Here is an 18815-nt window from a genome sequence, read left to right on the forward strand (position 1 = left end):
TATAAAACTAATATATATAATTGGGACCCACATTCGACTAACTTATCCAACTCACTTTTATTTACATTTCTTAAAATCTGTGCCCAAACTAAATAGACTCCTATTATGGGACAGATGGAGTTATATCATACTCGTATCCATAATAAATAAAAAAAGCATATTGCAAATATCTCAACCGAATTTGCAACATAGAATTTTTTGAACTATAAAAAAAAGAGTTGTGAGGAAGACATTATCAAATACTCCCTCCGTTTCTTCATAGTTGAGGCGAAACTTTTCGACATGAAGTTTTAGAAAGGAATGTTGTGTGTGTTAAATAAATAGATAAAAAAGTAAGAGAAAGGAAAATGTAGAGAGAATAAAGTATAAAGTTAATAAAGTAGAGAGAATAAAGTAAAAAAGAGTAAAGTAAGAAAGAGAAAAAAGTTACCATATATGGAAATTACTCAATTATGAAGGAACTTTCCAAAAAGAAAAAATGACTCAATTATCTAGGAACGGAGGGAGTAGTATTATAACTATGAAGGAACGGAGGGAGTAGTATTATAAATAAATAATTAGGGTTTATACTCGTATTGAAATATATATTGCTTATGGCTTTTGTCCCAATTGTTGAGTTTGGACTATTAATTATTTAGTTGATTGTAAAGTAATAGAAATGGAAGTACAATTGCTTAATTGCTCAACACATACTTATCTCTTTTTTCAAATCTAACTATCCTCGTAATCTTAAAACAATACTCCCTCCATTCGTGAAATATAGTCCAGTTTTGTCATTTCGGCCAGTCCGTGAAATATTGTCCACTTAAATTTTTTTTTCATTTTTGGTACTTAGAGCATCGTTAACGGGAGGGGCCGAGCCTCAAAACGCGAGTCCCGGCCCGGCATGCGCGTTGGGGGGGGGAGGTTCCGGTCCAGGCCGGTCCCGCGGTCCAGCCCAGTGGCGCGATGGAGGGAGACAGGCCGTGACGGAGGGGGAATTTTTGGTAAAAATTGGAAGAGGAAGAAGGGGGAGGAAGAGGAAGAAGAGGGAGAGGGAGGGGGAGAAGAAGAAGAGGGAGAAAGATGAAGATCCAGGAGGAAGAGGGAGAGGGGCCGTGACGGAGGGGGAATTTCTTTTGCAATTTTCTTTTGCATTTTTATTTTTTTGCACTTTTTTTTAATATTCTATTTTTTTATATTTTTTAGTTTATAATTTATTATTTTTGTATTAAAAATAAATTTCTCGTGTTATAATTTGCGTTGTCTAGGAATTGTAATTTTAATTTCTACTTAACAATGTATTTTCCCGGTTTCAATTGTTCAACGTATTGCATTTACGAGCCAAATATGTTGAAGTTGTGAATAGTGTCATTTATTAGTTGCGGCCCGGGTTGTGGCCTGCAGGGTTAGAGCAGTTGGGGCCTGGGCCGCAACTGTAGAGGAATGATGACGTGGAGGGGACTTGGGGCCTGAAACCGGGCCGGGGTTATTGATGCCCTTAGACCCCCACTTTCCACTAACTCATTACACTCACATTCTATAATAAAACTAATATTCCCTCTGTTCCCTTATAGATGAGTTATTTTTCTATTTCGGGAAGTTCCCTCATAGTTGAGTCATTTCCATATATAGTACTCCCTCCATCCCATAATAGATGTCACACTTTCCTTTTTAGTTTGTCCCACAAAAGATATCACATTTCCATTTTTGGAAAAAAGTTCCCTCTCACATTAATATAAAAATTATATTTTCTCTCTCCATTTAACACACAAAACAAAACCTCCAAAAATCTCATGCCGTCCCATAAGTGTGACATCTTTTATGGGACGGAGGGAGTAACTTTTTTCTCTTTCTTACTTTACTCTCTTACTTTATTCTCTCTACTTTATTCACTTTCTACTTTTTTCTCTCTCTTACTTTTTTATCTATTTATTTAACACACTCAACATCCCTTTCTTAAACTCCGTGCCGAAAAGTTTCACCTCAAATATGAGGAAACGAAGGGAGTATATAAATATGGGCGTATAGTCCACTAATTTTTTCAACTCACTTTTCTTCACATTTCTTAAAACATGTGCCGAGTCAAACATGGACAACATTTTGCGGACGAATGAAGTATTAATTATTTGAAAATTATAACTATTACTATTACTATTATTATTATTATTATTATTATTATTATTATTATTATTATTATTATTATTATTTTATTGTATTCTCAGCACCGGCTTATTTAATTTTCTTGTTCTGTTACTATTTGTTGTACTAGCAGGGAGGAAGCGCAAGCAAGTTGAAAATAACAAAAATGTGCATTGTATTATCAACCCGGTCATAATAGGGGTATGATATCCAAGTGCCGTTGCTGACCTGTTTGCAGATCTGGCCTCCTCGGTTGTGTGGCCTATGGGTGACAACCAAGTTGAAGATCCGGCCTCCTTTGAGATGTGTTCCAATATATGTATTGGTGGTACATTTTGGTTTGGGCAGGTTAGGTGAAACCCGATTTTAAGGTATGAAACGTTTATGAATAGTAGTTGTCTTCGTTTATAAATGTTTTTGTCTCCATTTAATTAAAAATGACATCTAACAAGTAGTTTTGCCGATTCACTTGTCGATCCAATTTTAAAATATTGGTCATTTCCATCCCCGAGGGTTACGATACGAACAAGCAAGACAATAGAGTTCGGATGCAATACTTAAAAGCAATAAATATCCAATCAAAACTAATTCAAGAATCGGTAGATGATCCAATCAAAACTAATTCAATACTTGGATTATGAAATTAAATCATGGAAACAGACCAAAATCACCTTAGTCATCGGTCAGTCAGTACTCAATTGACTATTTAGTACTCCCTCCGTCCCACATAATTTGGGACAGTTTGACTTGGCACGAATTTTAAGAAATGTTGTTTAACTTTGATTTAAATGAATATATGTAGTAGAAAAGGGTCCCATTTTAATTTTTGTATCCTTTTTTTATTGAAATATTGATTTTGTGGCTGTTGGAGTATAATTAAAAAATTTTCTTCCATTTTTTTATTGAAGTTAATGTTTTAATCGTCCCTACCACCACATATTCTGCCGAAATGTTGCTGCATATTTTCATAAAACATCAAATTTGAATAAATAGGCTGCTGCATAATTTCATAAAACTTCCATCACATTACAAATTGCAGTTTTTTGGAGGGAAATCCCAAATCCCATTAAACTTACAACAAATTTTAGGAGGGAGTACAACATCTGTAACAGAGAGTCACACGTCATACCAGTGACCACCAAATTTAAGGAGGGAGCACAACAAATTAGGAGGGAAACTCCAACTACCACCATCTATAAAAGGACTACCTATACAACTAAAGGAGAGTTTTTGATCATTTGCCCTCAGAAAATTTTCATCACTGGGCTATGGAGCCTGCTGCCGGAGACATCGCCGAAGATATTGCCGGAAACAGAGACAGAAACAGAGAGTCACACGTCATACCAGTGACCACCAAAAATTTGATGGCTCAAAGTCTGCTACAATCGAGCCATTTAGGTAATGTGCCATATGGAGCTTTTCAGAAGGCAGTAAAGGAGTTTGGAGTGAGCCGGAAGATAGTCTATAAGGTCTGGTCAGAGGCCAAAAAACAGATCCAGAGTGGAGTACCTGTCAACATAGCAAACCGTGTTAAAGGCTTCAAGCGCAAAGATCAAATTCAGCTTGATACTAACAAGGTAAGATATCTTTCAATCCTTGAAAGAGGTACTATCCGTAAGATGGCTGTGAAGCTTGAGTTAAGCAAGACTACCGTAGGCAGAATGGTGAAATATGGTAGGCTCAGGCCACACACAAATGCAGTTAAGCCACTACTTACTGCTGCAAACAAATTAGCAAGAATGAAATGGGGTCTCATTCATGTTCAACCAGTGGTGTTCAATGGTATGCTCAAATATAACACAATGCACAATGTAGTGCACATTGATGAGAAGTGGTTTTTCATGACTAAGGCTACGGATAGGTACTACCTGCTGCCAGATGAGGAAGAGCCATATAGAGCTATTAAGTCAAAGCGGTTCATCACAAAGGTCATGTATATGTGTGCTATGTGTAGACCATACATTGCAGAAAATGGAGAAGTCATATTTGATGAAAAAATAGGCATTTTTCCATTCACTACTAAAGAGCCAGCAAAGAGAGGTTCCAAGAACAGACCAAGCCCATTCAATCAGTGAACAAGGAAGTCATGAGGGAATGCCTCATTCAAAAGGTACACTGTTTTTGTTTCCATTTTTTTCCATCCCACTAAAACACATCACATATATGTACAGATCCTACCAGCCATCAAGGCTAAATGGCCAGAGAATATAAGCAAGGAGATATTCATTCAACAAATCAATATCAGAAGCACAAATCAATAGCAACAACACAAATAGCATCATCTCAACTAGCACCATAATTGCAACAACAGTCACAGGGGCAAATGCACAAAGCCTCCAACCCAACAATCATCCACACCAACAACCACAGCCTCTCACCTAACCAACAATCACTGCATTCAAACCCAACCTACAAGAAGTGTAGATCGCCACTTTATTGGGATGAAGTGGGTGAGAGAAGAATTCTCGGACCAGACTCTGTAGAAGAGATGATAGAGATTGTCCGACAAATCCGTGGGAGGATCAAGGAGGCACAGGATCGACAGAAATCATATGCGGATGTTCGAAGGACCGATTTACAATTCGAGGTCAGAGAAAAGGTCTTTCTGAAAGTTTCCCCTTCTAAGGGAATAACTCGTTTTGGAGTGAAAGGAAAGCTGAGACCCCGATTTATCGGTCCGTACGAGATTTTGGATAGAGTCGGCGCGGTAGCATACAGATTGGCCCTACCACCAAACTTTGGAAATGTGCACAACGTCTTCCAAGTGTCACAATTGAGGAAGTACGTGTTTGACCCCACACACATAGTTCACCAAGAAGAGATGATGGTCCTAAATTCCGATCTAAGTTATGAGGAGAAGCCCGAGGCCATTTTGGATCGAAGGGTGCAAGAATTGAGGAATAAGTCAATTGTTTCGGTGAAAGTACGGTGGAGGAATCATGGAGTCGAGGAAGCAACGTGGGAATTAGAAGATAAGATGAAAGATAAGTACCCAGGTTTGTTTGAGTGATCTAGGAAAGTTTCGGGACGAAATTTTATTAAGGTGGGAGGATTGTAATATCCGATTTTTTTTTTTTTGTTTCTTTTAATTAAGGTTTGAATTTGTGAATATCTTGTTTAAGATATGGTTGGTAAGTCTTAATTGTTTTATATTATTTTTGTATGTGATTATTTAGATTTTTTTTTATGATTAATTGAAAAACAAAATAAAATCCTATTTAATAAATTATATATCTCTCTCTCTCCCCCTCTCTCTCGGTTTCTCTCCCTCTCCCCACTACTTTCTCAACCTCTCCCCACTCCCACATAACCGATGCACTCCCTTTCTTTCCAATCTCTCCCTCACATCGGTTCCTCTCTTTCTCTCTCGCAATCGTTCTCAACATCACGGTAAGGTCTCCCTCTTTCTCCCCCTCGGTTCTCACTTTTCCCCGTTCACTCCCTCTCATCGATTTCTTGGTTCATCAAGGTGTTACTCTCTCTTGTTGTGAATCGGAGTCGGAAGAGGAAGTAAAGCGTTTGAACTACGTTTGAACTATCCGGGAAAGGTAACCCAAGACCCTAACTCATGATAATTTCGAAAACACATGCATTTAGGACGTTTTGAATGTTTTAGATGCTGAATAGGCTTTGTGATTATGTGTTTGTGTGGGGTATGTCTTCGGTGGGGACTGACAGTGGGTTCCGACCCCTTTTTGACTGAGCAAACGATCTCCTTTTGGTACGAAATTTTAACTGTTTAAACTTGGGTGTGTCTTCTGTGTGGTGTGTAAATTTCAGCTTCATTGGACGTCGGATGATTTTATAATGATTTTTGTAAGTAAACTGCGCAGTTCTGCGAGATGTACGTTTCTGGGTGAGGTGTTTTTGTGCAATGGGTGTGAATCTGGGTGTTTTGATATTATGATGTATGTGGGTGTGTTTGGCCAAGGGATGGCTCGGAGGAATCAGTGTTTGGTTCGAGTGTTTTGTGTGTGTTGGCCGAGAGTTTTAGGGTTTGGCCTAGGGTGGTGTTGTGGAGAGTTTTGGAGTGTTGATCTCTTGTTTTCGGGTGTGTTTTGGGATGTAGAATGTGTGTTGTGAATGTCGTATAAGGTTTGAGAATCGTTGGTTGGGGGAAAACTGGTGTGCACTTGATCGGGCCAGCGGCCGAGACGCCGAGCCAGATGCCGAGCCAGTGCCGAGAGAGGTGCCGAGACGGGCGCCGAGCCAGATGCCGAGCCAGATGCCGAGACAGGTGCCGAGCCAGTGCCGAGAGAGGTGCCGAGACGGGTGCCGAGCCAGGGCCGAGCCAGACGCCGAGACATGTGCCGAGCCAGGCGGCCGAGACGGTCGGCCGAGGTGCCGAGCCAGGCTGCCGAGACGGTCGGCCGAGGTGCCGAGCCAGGCGGCCGAGACGGTCGGCCGAGGTGCCGAGCCAGGCGGCCGAGACGGTCGGCCGAGGTGCCGAGCCAGGCCGAGACACCGAGCCTTTTCCGAACCTTTTCCGAGCCAAGTGAGCCGTTTGCACAAGGAGGGTATACCGGGAGTACGGGTGTTTCGGGTGTGTGTCGTGTGCGCGTCGTGGGTGCGTGGTATGCGTGTCGGGTGCGTGCGTGGTGTGTTTCGGACGTGTATTTTTGTGTGATTGACTTATAAGATGTTGTTAAGTGTGTGTACGTGTAATGTGCTAGATGTTGAAGTCATCCACGTAGGAATCATGCATTGTCGTTTAAACCTCGTCTTTCCTGACTCTAATTATGATATCTATTTATCTTTCAAAAGGGTGATCTTTTACGAGGAAATTGTGGTTGAAGAAGGGAACTATTTAAAAGCTAAGCAATTGAGGTGGGCTTTTCTACCCTACTATTTTGTGGGTTATCTTTAATACGGACGTTGTTCCGGAAATGTTTATGGAGATGAACTGTTTGTCTTGCCAACTGTTTTGTTTTGAAACCTATCTGAAGTGGTTTACCACATATGTTTAATCGAATTCGGGTCTGTTGGGCTGCGAACCCTCAGGCTAGTGTACACGAGATCGGGAGCCATCTGAGAGCAAGTTGGCCGGTCTAGTTGACCTGGGGTGTGGCCACGCCCCTTGTCACCCGTTGGATCAGATAGTGTATGATGGTGGGAATAAGGGTGGCAATATCTGAAAATGACTGCGCAGTCGAATTTATGAAATATGTTTTAGTGTACTTGGGTTATTTTCTTTACACTTAAAACCCCAAGGTTACACTGTTATGGCATGACAAACTATGATTTTGGCGTGTGTCCACTGAGTGCAATAAGTACTCAGCCCTGCATGTTGTTTTCTTAATGTGCAGGTTGAGCGACGATGGGGATGACGGATGTTGAGCAATTAAAGTCAAAATTGTGTTTTTACTTTGCCTTTTGGATGGTGTCGTGTCGTCATACCCGGCATTATCTATCTCTTGGTCTGTTCCGCTGCTTTGTAATCCGATACAATGTTTTCATTTAAACTCTGTTTACTTTAACTTTAGAAATGTCGCTACAGTACTTTGTTTTGAAGTGAACTTCCTCTAATTAAACGTTTCGGGTCAAGTATTCTTGTTCTCCCCTTTCTTCCCCGCTTCTTTATTCCTCCCCTAGTCGCGGTCCACCGTAACCCATGAAACAACCGCAGCCTCCACACCCAACAAACAAGCATAGCCTCCAACCCAACAAACAAGCATACCGTCAAACCCAATCGGAAAACACCAAAATTGAGAGACAACATACTTAGATAAGATCTAAAAACTTGGGCAGAAGAATAGCAAACATCTGCCTCTCAACGTCAGAATACACACGATTGGGGGTGGCTTGAGCTGGATTGATGGGGGAGGCTGGTGGAAAGTCGGAGGGGGTGGCTCGTGGTGGTGGACCGTAGTAGGGGCAACCACAACCACAGTCAACATACTCGGGAATGGATGAATCAAATTGGGTTTCGGGAACAACGGTGTCGGTTAGGGTCCTGACGACGACAGATTCTCCGATGGCGGAGTCAGATGACCACAGATGTTCCGGCGTATCTGGGACGACGAGATCTTCCAGATCTACCAATAAAGAACAAGGAGAGGAGTCGGCCGAGTAAGCCATTGCAAATGGAGCTCTCGAGATCTAGGGTTTTCGACGAAATTGGGGGTGGGGGTGAAGTGGTAGAGTCGGTGGGTGGGAGTGAATGTGGAGGGGTGGGAGTGAATGTGGATGGGTGGGTGGGAGTGAATGTGGAGATGAGAGACAGAAATCGGAGAGACCGATTAATTGTGGGTGGTTGGGTGGGTGTGAGGAGTGTTAATTTTTTTGCCATTTACGGAAACTTTGAAATGGGTCAAATTATGTGGGACGGACCAAAATGGAAAACTGGATCAAATTATGTGGGACGGAGGGAGTAGTATTAATACGCGAGCGACAGTTTCCTTAAATACATCCAAATCCAAGTATGTTAAAAAACATGGTTTGGATTCTCTGCTGTGTGGATAAATATAGCAGAGACCGCGTGCAAAAAACGTCGTCGCTTTACCTCATATTCCATTCTACCCACACAGTAGAGGCTGCGGTACAGAAACGTCGCTTTACCTCATATTCCGTTCTCTAACTTTTCGTTTGCAGTATTGTTTTTCTCTTGCGAAGTAGTACTCCCTCCGTTCCATGTTAATAGAAGCATTTCTTTTCGGTACGACGTTTAAGAATAGTGTGTTAGGTGAATGATGAATAAAATAAGAGAGAATAAAGTATGAGAGATGTTACTTTTTGATAAAAATAGAAATAACATAATTAAATTGAAACTTTCTAAAATAATATTTTTTCGCAATTTAGTTAGTTTATCTCTCATTTCTTAAATGTATAATTAGTATTCTTTTTTTCTCTTTTTCCTTTCCTCCTCAACTTTATTTCTTCTTATCGACAGCCGTCACACATCATTTAACCAAATGATGCAACAAATTAAATTTATTACACTCTTTTGCTTACAATTATAATGCAACATACAAGCTCACACTAAACAATTTTTAAAACACATTACTAGTATATTATGAATCTTGTAACTGCTGATCAAATCATTTTAGATACTACTTCATATTTACTTGCATGTAAATCGTAAAAATTCAACAGAAAATCACTTTATGTTGATTTATAATACTACTAGTAATTTATAGTAGTACTCCCTCCGTCCCAAGGTAGATGTCACACTTGGGAGATAACACGAGATTTTAGGAGATGTTATTTTATGTTTTAAGTGGTGAGAGAAAATATAATTTTATAATTGATGTGAGAGGGAACTTTTTCCAAAAGAAGAAATGTGACATCTTTTGTGGGACAAACTAAAAAGGAAAGTGTGACATCTACGTTGGACGGGAGGAGTATTTTTTATTGCTATAGAGTGTGAAAGTCTTTATACCTCTGAATATCAAAAGTTTAATGGCATGTTTCAAACTCTATATTATAAATCACAATGTAAAATAATTTTCCCCTAAATTACAACGAGTTACATATAAAAAGTATTAATTAGAAATAACTATATAATATCTAAATAGAATTGGATTGAATTAATATAAATTAGTTTTAGTTTTAACTAGTAGTATTATTTTATTAAAATAAGAACGAAATTATATGAGAATTGTACTCTAAAAGATCCACACATGATTTTGTGCTTAATTAAAATTAATAATAATATCTAATGATTTTTGTAAAATATATAGATATTTAATTTGAAAAGTTAATTTTTTTCTAAATTATTACAAAAATATTAGTGTATTAGTTTATGTATATTTATTTGTTCAATGTGAGTAATTAAATGTATAATAAGATGGTTTGATTATTAGCTTGTAATTTATCATAAGATGGAATATGAGATAAAACGACATCGTTTGTTGCACCGCATACCTGAAGCTCCCTTGAAATTAAACCTTGCTCGCAAAGGATTTCTCTTCTCCCACTTTTAGCTCCGAATTCTTCTGCAGCTCACTAATCGGGGTTTAGGTAAACCTAATCTCTGAATCCTACGTTTACATTGTTTGGAGATTGAACCTTTTTGTGCTGATTCAGATCTTACAATATGCTATGTTGCGCAAGGCTTCATCTTTTGCTAGTTTTTTTTAATGTTTTCGGGTCTCTCATTTGGGTTAACCTATGTTTTTTCTGAATCTAATGGAAGGTAACGTTTTCCCCCCTTTGTTTTGAGTAATTTATTTAATCAAATAAAGATGGAGAGACAGTACTCCTTAGAAGGTTCAAGACTGTAAATAATGTTTTAGATCTGTAATCTCCATCCAGTCATCTTGGTTAATCGATACAATCATTGTTCAGATAAATCCCTTGCTCTACATTTCATTGTATGATGAAATTTATTGTTTATTTTTTCCCCTTGTATTGTTGTTACTGCTGAGATAAAGAATCTTTGTGAATTTCTTTGTCAAATGAGGAGAATCACATTTTCTGTTTATTAAACTTAGACTTGATGATTCTGTTATACAGAAAATTTCGTTTATTGGTGGATTGATGTTACACTTGCTTCTCTTATAGTTTGATTAAATTCTTGATGTTCATGGCTCTGGAGAGATCTTTTCTGCATTTTATGAGGTGAATTAAGATCGGGAGTTTGGTCCGATTATACATTTCTTTTACATGCAAATAGTTTGTGGTCGTGTTGAATTACAGAAACAACTCTTTTGGCTATGTTTGCACATATGACCTCATACTTGCTCAAGTGGAAGAGAAGGGAATGGGAACTAATGATTTTTTTCTTTCTTTGCTTGTGAAGTTTTATTGAGTTTAGATTTGAATGTGTAAAGGTTTAGTGGCTGTGTGTTGTTAACATGTCACAAATTATTTCCTAAGCTGTACCAAAATGATAGGATTTCCATTTCCTTGCACAAAATCAAAATGGAGCTTGTGGAGTTTGGTAATACATGTTGCTTTTCTCAATCTAGTTAGTGTTTTTGGCAGATCAGAGCAGTAGCGATCAAAGTATTACTGTCAAGTCTAAAAGATGGCTCGAGCTGGGGGGATAACGAATGCTGTGAATGTGGGAATCGCAGTCCAAGCTGACTGGGAGAATCGAGAATTCATTTCTCACGTCTCCCTCAATGTTCGACGCCTGTTTGACTTCCTTGTGCAATTTGGTATGCCTGCTCGAATTTCCTTATAATTTGACATTTTTCTCATTGCTTTTTCATTGTCATTGTTTTGTTTTTAAAAAACAGAATCTACTACAAAAAACAAATTATCAAAACTGAATGAGAAGCTGGATACATTGGAGCGGCGCTTGGAAATGCTGGAAGTGCAAGTCAGCAATGCCACAGCTAATCCTGCTCTCTTCACTTCTACTTGATCTCCTCACCATCTTTGTGAAAAAATTGACAACATGTGGTTAATTTACTGGACTACTATATATTCATTTGTTTCTTACACCAATGTACATCGATATGTAAAACAAATATTTGACCCCGAATGTGGTGCTGCTTCTCATTTTATGTACTACGATTTACATGGAATTACTTCCAACTAAGGCCATTTCCAACCTTACACCAAATCTCATTTTTGGTATAGAAAACTCCTTCAATCATATTGCAAACTCAAACCAATTTTTGTCTTTTTCTACTGAATAACACCAAATCTGGAGCTATTGCAAAAATTTTGAGATATATACTAAAAAATGGTGTAAAATATGAATAAGGTAAAATTACTATTTGGTGTGACATATACTAAAATGAGTTTGAGTTTGAGTTTGGTGCAAATGGTTAGAAATGCCATAGGAGCCATGGTTTTGGTGTAAACTTACAAGAATAGCTCCTGTCAAACTGAGACACAGATTATGTTTTTCTTGTACCAAAATTTAAGCACCTAAATTGAATCTAATGATAATACATTTATTGCAAAATATACAAAGAACGAGAGGAACGTGTATGGTTTAAAATAAAATCGAAAAGAATGTGAAATCTACAAATCTTGAACAAAGAAGTAAAAATGAACAGAATTTTGGGTTTTAAGTCTGCAAAATAACCCCAAGATCAGAGAGGTCCTTTCGCAATGAATGTGCAGTTTTGAAGTGGATGCCATTGAAGCCAGCATGGAGCGCAGCCTCAACATTTTTCATCCTGTTAGAAGATTACAATAAGCATGCACATATATATGCTGTTAGCTAAAACTTTACGTGAACTTCGTATTGTTCAAAATAAAGCATTCCCATTCAATTCCTAGTTTCACAATAATTTCAGGAATCTAACCTACTGGTATGTCTGTTTATCAGAGGCTTGATTTTAGGATCACATGGCATTGGAGACAGCATATGCAGAACAACCATCAACCTAGCACCATATGAGTTCTGTCTAATACATTGTTGTGTCTGCTCACTAAAACAATTACTAATGTTGTGAAACTAGTGAATCGAACCTCATGTTGCATCTACTTTGTAGATTTATAGCCTATTTGCCTGCTATTGGGACTTGCGTACAAAATTTATGTGATGAAGGGCACTTTTGTGCAGTTATTTAGAGCATCCATAATGCGGATGCTCTAGCTCATCCTGCAGGGACGTGACACACAAGGAATGCATTGTGGGGATGCTGAAATCATAACAAGTTCGCATATTTTCGTGTCATCCATAAATGAGACTATTTTTTTTAGACAGATGGAGTATAATAAATACAAGATAAGAAATGAATAAGAAATTAAAGGCTGAAACTCAAGAATAGTGCAAGTGAAAGCATGTGGGTGTTGTTTCTTAAGTAAGAAATGTAGTAAAAAATGACGCGGGGTCTGGCTAAGGGATGGTTAAGAGACTGTCACTGCAGATGCTCTTAGAGCAGTAATGTTACCTGTCATCAATAAAGATACATGATGTTGGCTCGACCTTCAAGTGCTTCAACATATCCATATAGAAGTCAGGATCAGGCTTCCTTTTTCCTGCATTGATTTATTTTCATCATCCCACTTTTGCAAGGTGAAAATTGGGAATGGAATTGTGTGCAACTGATAATGCAAACAGAGCTTTCAGCCTGGTTTTCTATTTTTTCTGACAGGAATTACTTCGGAATCAATACTTTCCTATAGATATGGATAAACATCCTGAAAAAGTAGCAAAATATGAGAACATAGGAATCAAAAAGGCGTGGCAAAATAATTTGAACAACTACTTGTGCAGAATAAAGTTAAATGCACGTCGCTCTGCAAACCCAGACATCCTCCAAAGTTAAACCTAGAATAGCTTCCTAATTCATATGCCTATTGGTCCAATACAAGCAATGAACAGTCCAGTTTCTGGTCCATAATGGTGAAAAAATGAATCGTTCAATATCTAGCAAAAAACACCAACCACAGTTTCTCCACACCTGTATATATATAGCAATGATGACTTCCCAATTCGGTTTTCCTTTTGCTATCATAGTAACGAGAGTAGCAGTCGAAAAAGGCCAGGGAAGAAAAAGGTACCCATTGTGCATGAACAGAATGTCCAAGATAAGTAGGATGATAGTTTCAGCTTTTCTTCAATGATTTCATACCTGCAACAGAAAAGTTCAGAAAAAAGAAACTAGAGGACAATGCCTCTCAGAACTTTCACAAAAGCATGTTCATTCAAACAAACCAAATGGGATAGTTTGTTGAAGTATGCATTTCATATCCATTGTTCTTTAGATCAATAAGTAATTCTTCAACTCCTTCAATGTAGGTATATGCACTCCTCATGCAGCTTTTGAGTCCTGCAAGAAAGCATACATGATCATGCCTATCCACTCACACTTATGCTGTAAGCCAGCAATTTTGACCCATTTGAGTCATATCCAATGTTACATAATCAAACCAGTTTCAAACAGATATGTTCATGATTAAGTTTTGAAATTACAACTTGAAATTTGATTATCCGGTCAAAAAGATGCTCTGAATAGCTATTTACAGTTCTCGATCTCAACTTCAATAAGGAACCAGGTATTATATGGCTAAGTGCAAGATCTATTAACTTTACCTTCCAAGTCAAATGGCCTCCCATCCTTAAAAAACTTTTGAGCCAGCTCAACCTGAAAATAAATAACTTGCATGTACTTACATATAGAGAATCAGGCAATCAAAAAGTGAATGGTGAATTATAATATTTGGCAACAGAGATTTATTCCGAAAAAAGTGTTCATGTATATGTCGTGTCCAGAGGTTAGAAAGACACGTACCAAGATATAGTAATCAGGAAACGCAATAGCAAAGGACCTCACTTGGGTAACTGGGTTGGGTTTAGGTCTAAGGCAATAAAAAATGAAGCCCATGCCCATGGCGGCCTATAGCAGCCACCATCAAAATTTGTTACAAATCATCATGGCCATGGCGTTTTTTCAGAATTCCACCATGGAAAAGCGCTATGGTGGTGCCACGACAGCTTTTTAATAACATTGGTTCATGAGAGGACTAACCATGCCCATGCGAGTGTGTAATGACTAATGATGAGCCATACATTGGCCACTCCTTTCACTTCGATGTCCAACAAGGTTGCTAATATCTTCACTAAGCCATTTGGAGGAAAATATTTATCAGAACATTATTATAAGCTGAATATATGATAAATATTCTCCGGCTTGAGGGGGCATGTTCAAAAGTTCAATTCATATTTATGTTGCTTGTATATATTTCTACTTATTTAGATACACTGTAGATGGTATGAAGATGCTTCTTTTGGGATTAGACTGTAACCTACTAGTTTCTACTCCCTCTACATGTACGGAAGCATATATAAAGTACCCAGAGTATATTTTCTCCAACATGTCATTCTTTAATTCTCTTTTACACTTATCATTATTAATATTCTTCATAACATTTAATACTTTCTGCTTATAATAGAACATATCAATTCCAGCCAACGTATGCAGCTCACTTGTCTACATAGCTCCACCCAGCTTTAAACAAATGCAGACTTAGATTCATCTTACAGAAAATGAGCCAAACAGGTAGACATCCATTACATAAATGCAGTGACATCTGATATATTTCAAAATGTAGCTGTAACTTGTAAAAATATCTTCTTTATATGTTCTCCATGTGGTGTTTTGAGGTTAGGACTTAGTTACTGATGCAAGAATTCCAATGTGTGCAGTAGGAATACTGTAAGGCATTTTGGACAATATACTCAAGTATGAAGATGAAAAAATGGATAGGTTCAGCGCAAGATGGAAATGAAGAAAGACGAGGCTAAGTTCAGGAATGAAGGATTGGTAGACAGGAGTCTTCAAGAATGCCTCAGAAGGAGTTCATACATAGTAGTAGTACTATGCAAAGAACCTCCATCCTCATAGGTTAGAATTGATCAGTGAGTTACAACATTGGTTTCACCTTTTAGTGGCTATCAGAAATAGTTCAAGTATTCCATTGTCCACTGTTTCATATAGCAGTCTCATATAGAATTAGATTGTGGTAAGATCAGAACTATAGTTACTAGCTTCGAAGGAACCAGGATTGATTAATTAATGCATACAAAGAAAGAAACTTAGGATCAACAACACATTGCTACACATTGATTCATAGTAAAATTGATATTATACCTCATTAATAAGACCCTTCTCAAACTCAACCCAGGCAGTAGGATGCTTGCATTCCAGAAGCTCTTCCATAGACATTCTGCATAAAGGAAAACACAGCAATTATGTTCCAGCTAAATTTAGGGAGAGAAGAAAAAGTAAGAATACCCGAAAAAGGCAGGGATGTGGTGGTAAAAAGGATGGCGGACGATTGTGTCCATAATATCAAAAAGCAGTATGGGCAGCTTTCTTGTAGAATGCGAATTGGCGGCGGACATTTTGATTCGACCTGTAAACGGCGGGCGTTGCTCTACTTTTGCCACCGGAAAGCTACTCAATCTCCAAACCAATCTTAGAGCTGCCATATACCACCGCCGCCGCAAGAAATCGATATTAACGAATCCAAATTTTCCCTTTTCCTAAATTTTTTCGATTAGGATTAATAATTAGAGTGGCTAAATTTGAGTTGGTGCTCGTGATACTGACGCATGTGGACTCTAAAACTCTCACCAATTTTGTTTGGACATATATGAATTCTTGACTAAATTCAAAATTGGACTTATATTCATTTTACAAATTTGATCCAATAAATTGATACTCCCTCCGTCCTCTAAATATTTGAAAATATATAAGTTTTATAATAAAATGTGAGTAGAAATGAGTTAGTGGAATATGATGTTCACTGTCAAAAATAGTAAAAGATAAAATGAGACAAATTTTATGGGATGAATGAAAATTAAAAAAAAATAAAATATAGTTTCAGGGACTATGTTTTAATACAGAATTGATTGATAGAAAGAAAAATATATATTATTGAAAAATAAGTCCCACCACGTACAGATAAGAAACGGAGGGTGCTTTTTAATCTCTAGTAGTACTATTTTTTAACGGAACCGACCAATATTAATGATCAATACATTTTTATTTAATGAACAATTGAACATACTAATACATCATAACAAAAAATAATTAAAATAATAGAAATAAAAAATGGAAATAGAGATAGAGCACCAGAACTCCAGCCCCTTACACTCAATTTGCGAAATCTATTTGAAGACAATTTCCTGACAATCTTCTTTCTTTGCATTGATGTTTTTAAGGTATCCCGAGCTCAATACGAATGAACGACATATCCAACCTTACGATGGATTACTAAGTTAAATAACTCCTCTATTTTAAAATTATATGAAACAAAATGATTATAATCATATTTTACTTTCCTTGACTACAAACTAATGAAATCACAAAACCAAACTGGGACGGAGATACAGTGGGCCAAGCCGCCGCTCCAGCAGGGGCTTGGCCGGTCCCGGTCGCAGAACTTTCACCATGGCCGTCACTGCTTTTGTTTCAGCTGCGGTGAGTTTTAATTTTATACCGACAGAAGAAGGGGGGAAGGAGAGAAAGAGTGAAAGCCAAAAAGGGAAAAGGAGAGGGTTAAACTTAAAAAACAATTATGCATTTTACTTTACAGCTGTCAAGTGGGGTCCACTTTCCGTTTTGTGTATACGTATATTTCTTTAATAAATTAAAACAATGATATAATCGAAGATGCACTCTTTTTTGTTGAATAATAGTATTAATATTAAACACTAATATTGTGTATATATTTAACAGATTAATTTGCATGTTTCCATAATACTTATTTATTTATCTCGAACTCAGTATAATAAACTGTGAATTTTTATTTTTTTTCTCAATCATCACATACATGTACAAAATGTTTTTTTTGGTATTTAAGTGTACAAAACTATGTTTTTATTAGAATAAGCATCTTTCTTTATTTATTTTCTTTTTCTTTTATCTTTTTCAAATAAAAACTATCGCTTTGAACGTCAAGGATGGGAAATATTTATTAAACGCATTATTTTGATACTAATTTGAAATTAAATGCATATGATTTTTAATAGTAATTTGATTATCATATCTAAGGATGGAAAATATATTTTACTTTGTTCATCAAATGAAATACTATATTTAGTAAATTTAATTCATTTTGTTGTTTTTTTATCTATGCTCAATTAGGTAGTTTACTAATTGGCTCGGAAAATGAATTATTAATATTATTAATAATTTTTATTTTTCAGCACCGGCTTACTTAAATTTCCAATTCCGTCCCTGCAACCAAACCATATGGATTCAAAGCTCATACATGCATATGGTCACTTATAATTTGTTTACGACAAACTAATGAAATCTACCTTTTTTTTAATATTACTCCTTTCGTAGAAATATTACTCCTTCCGTCTACGAATAAAAATCCTATTTCTTTCTTACACGGGTTTTAAGAAATCTTAAGAAAAGTAGGTGGCAAAAGTTAGTGGTATATGTGTCTCATTTGAGTATATTTAAATGAAATGTGAGTAGAGTGAGTGAGTAGAATATGAGAGCCTAATACTATTTATAATAAAAATGAACTGAAAATCCTATTCACGAAATGAAACTCTTATTCACGTACGAATAAGGTATTTATTTTAACAAACACAGAATTGTAAAGTAAATGAAGTTCATGGTTCATAATCCAAACCATTTTACCACCATCATGAATTACTAATATAGTACTACTAGAGGTGAACTTATCTATCAAGAATACACATTTCTTGTTTCTTTTTGTGCAGACATAGGGAATATTCACTAATCAACTCTCGAATAGAAGAATATGAATAAATGTCACTTCTGTAATTCATCACCTGCTCGAATTTTAATTTTGGCAAACATGATGGGAATAAAAAGTCATATAATTTTGACATATATGGAACAAGGATTATTCTATTTGCTATGTTTTGCATCGAATCCAAATCTTGTTATTCTTCCTTTTTACCATTCTCAACATCATAAATTCAAGTTTGAAAACCGCATGCTTATTTTTATTTTTTAGGATCGATGTAAGGCCAATAAAGGTTGCCAAAAAAATTGTGATTTGTGAGTATATTGCTGTTGGAATACAGAACATATTCACCCAAAGATGTTCTCTATGTTGAGGAAGGTTATTTTTTCTTCAATCCACCACTATTATGTAAATCTAACTATTTAAGTTAGTTGATAGGTATTACTATATTACTAGTTACTAATAATCTAGCTAACATTAATCAGCAAAATAGCTACTATAAATAATCAAGAGGTAGAGTGGTAATTGAAAAACTAAAAAGTATAGTATGTGATAGTGGGAGATTAAAGTAGCGCAGCATATAAGATCAAATAATTTGATTTGACAACACA

The 18815-nt window shown here is 36.9% G+C and overlaps 3 protein-coding genes across 9 annotated transcripts; 2 read left to right on the forward strand and 1 right to left on the reverse strand.

Moving 5' to 3' along the window:
* The first annotated feature begins 3389 nt into the window (after nucleotides 1-3389).
* On the forward strand, nucleotides 3390-4196 carry LOC121779095. The gene has a single exon (XM_042176437.1). The coding sequence runs from the start codon at nucleotides 3390-3392 to the stop codon at nucleotides 4194-4196; it is 807 nt and encodes a 268-aa protein (XP_042032371.1).
* Nucleotides 4197-9956: 5760 nt separating this feature from the next.
* Nucleotides 9957-11625, forward strand: LOC121778370 (protein BRICK 1). Of its 3 annotated transcripts, none has more exons than XM_042175714.1 (3): nucleotides 9957-10080; nucleotides 11047-11222; nucleotides 11304-11625. In XM_042175714.1, the coding sequence occupies exons 2-3, from the start codon at nucleotides 11090-11092 to the stop codon at nucleotides 11429-11431; spliced, it is 261 nt and encodes an 86-aa protein (XP_042031648.1). In that variant the 5' UTR covers nucleotides 9957-10080; nucleotides 11047-11089; the 3' UTR covers nucleotides 11432-11625. The 3 variants fall into 3 exon arrangements, with proteins under 3 accessions (XP_042031648.1, XP_042031649.1, XP_042031647.1); XM_042175715.1 differs by having other exon boundaries at nucleotides 9996-10080; nucleotides 11052-11222; XM_042175713.1 differs by lacking the exon at nucleotides 9957-10080 and adding an exon at nucleotides 10111-10255.
* Nucleotides 11626-11934: 309 nt separating this feature from the next.
* LOC121779771 (flavin mononucleotide hydrolase 1, chloroplatic-like) lies at nucleotides 11935-16108 on the reverse strand. 5 transcript variants are annotated; one of them, XM_042177190.1, is made up of 9 exons: nucleotides 15765-15827; nucleotides 15621-15696; nucleotides 14499-14589; nucleotides 14262-14366; nucleotides 14063-14114; nucleotides 13685-13799; nucleotides 13531-13601; nucleotides 12918-13005; nucleotides 11935-12197 (listed from the first exon to the last, which is right to left on the reverse strand). In XM_042177190.1, the coding sequence occupies exons 3-9, from the start codon at nucleotides 14505-14507 to the stop codon at nucleotides 12086-12088; spliced, it is 552 nt and encodes a 183-aa protein (XP_042033124.1). In that variant the 5' UTR covers nucleotides 14508-14589; nucleotides 15621-15696; nucleotides 15765-15827; the 3' UTR covers nucleotides 11935-12085. The 5 variants fall into 5 exon arrangements, 4 of the variants coding, with proteins under 4 accessions (XP_042033124.1, XP_042033123.1, XP_042033121.1 ...); XM_042177189.1 differs by having other exon boundaries at nucleotides 14499-14584; nucleotides 15765-15812; XM_042177187.1 differs by lacking the exons at nucleotides 14262-14366; nucleotides 14499-14589 and having other exon boundaries at nucleotides 15765-16108.
* Between the last annotated feature and the right edge of the window lie 2707 nt (nucleotides 16109-18815).

This window comes from Salvia splendens, chromosome 19 (assembly GCF_004379255.2).
Source record: "Salvia splendens isolate huo1 chromosome 19, SspV2, whole genome shotgun sequence".
NCBI classification, from domain to species: Eukaryota; Viridiplantae; Streptophyta; class Magnoliopsida; order Lamiales; family Lamiaceae; genus Salvia; species Salvia splendens.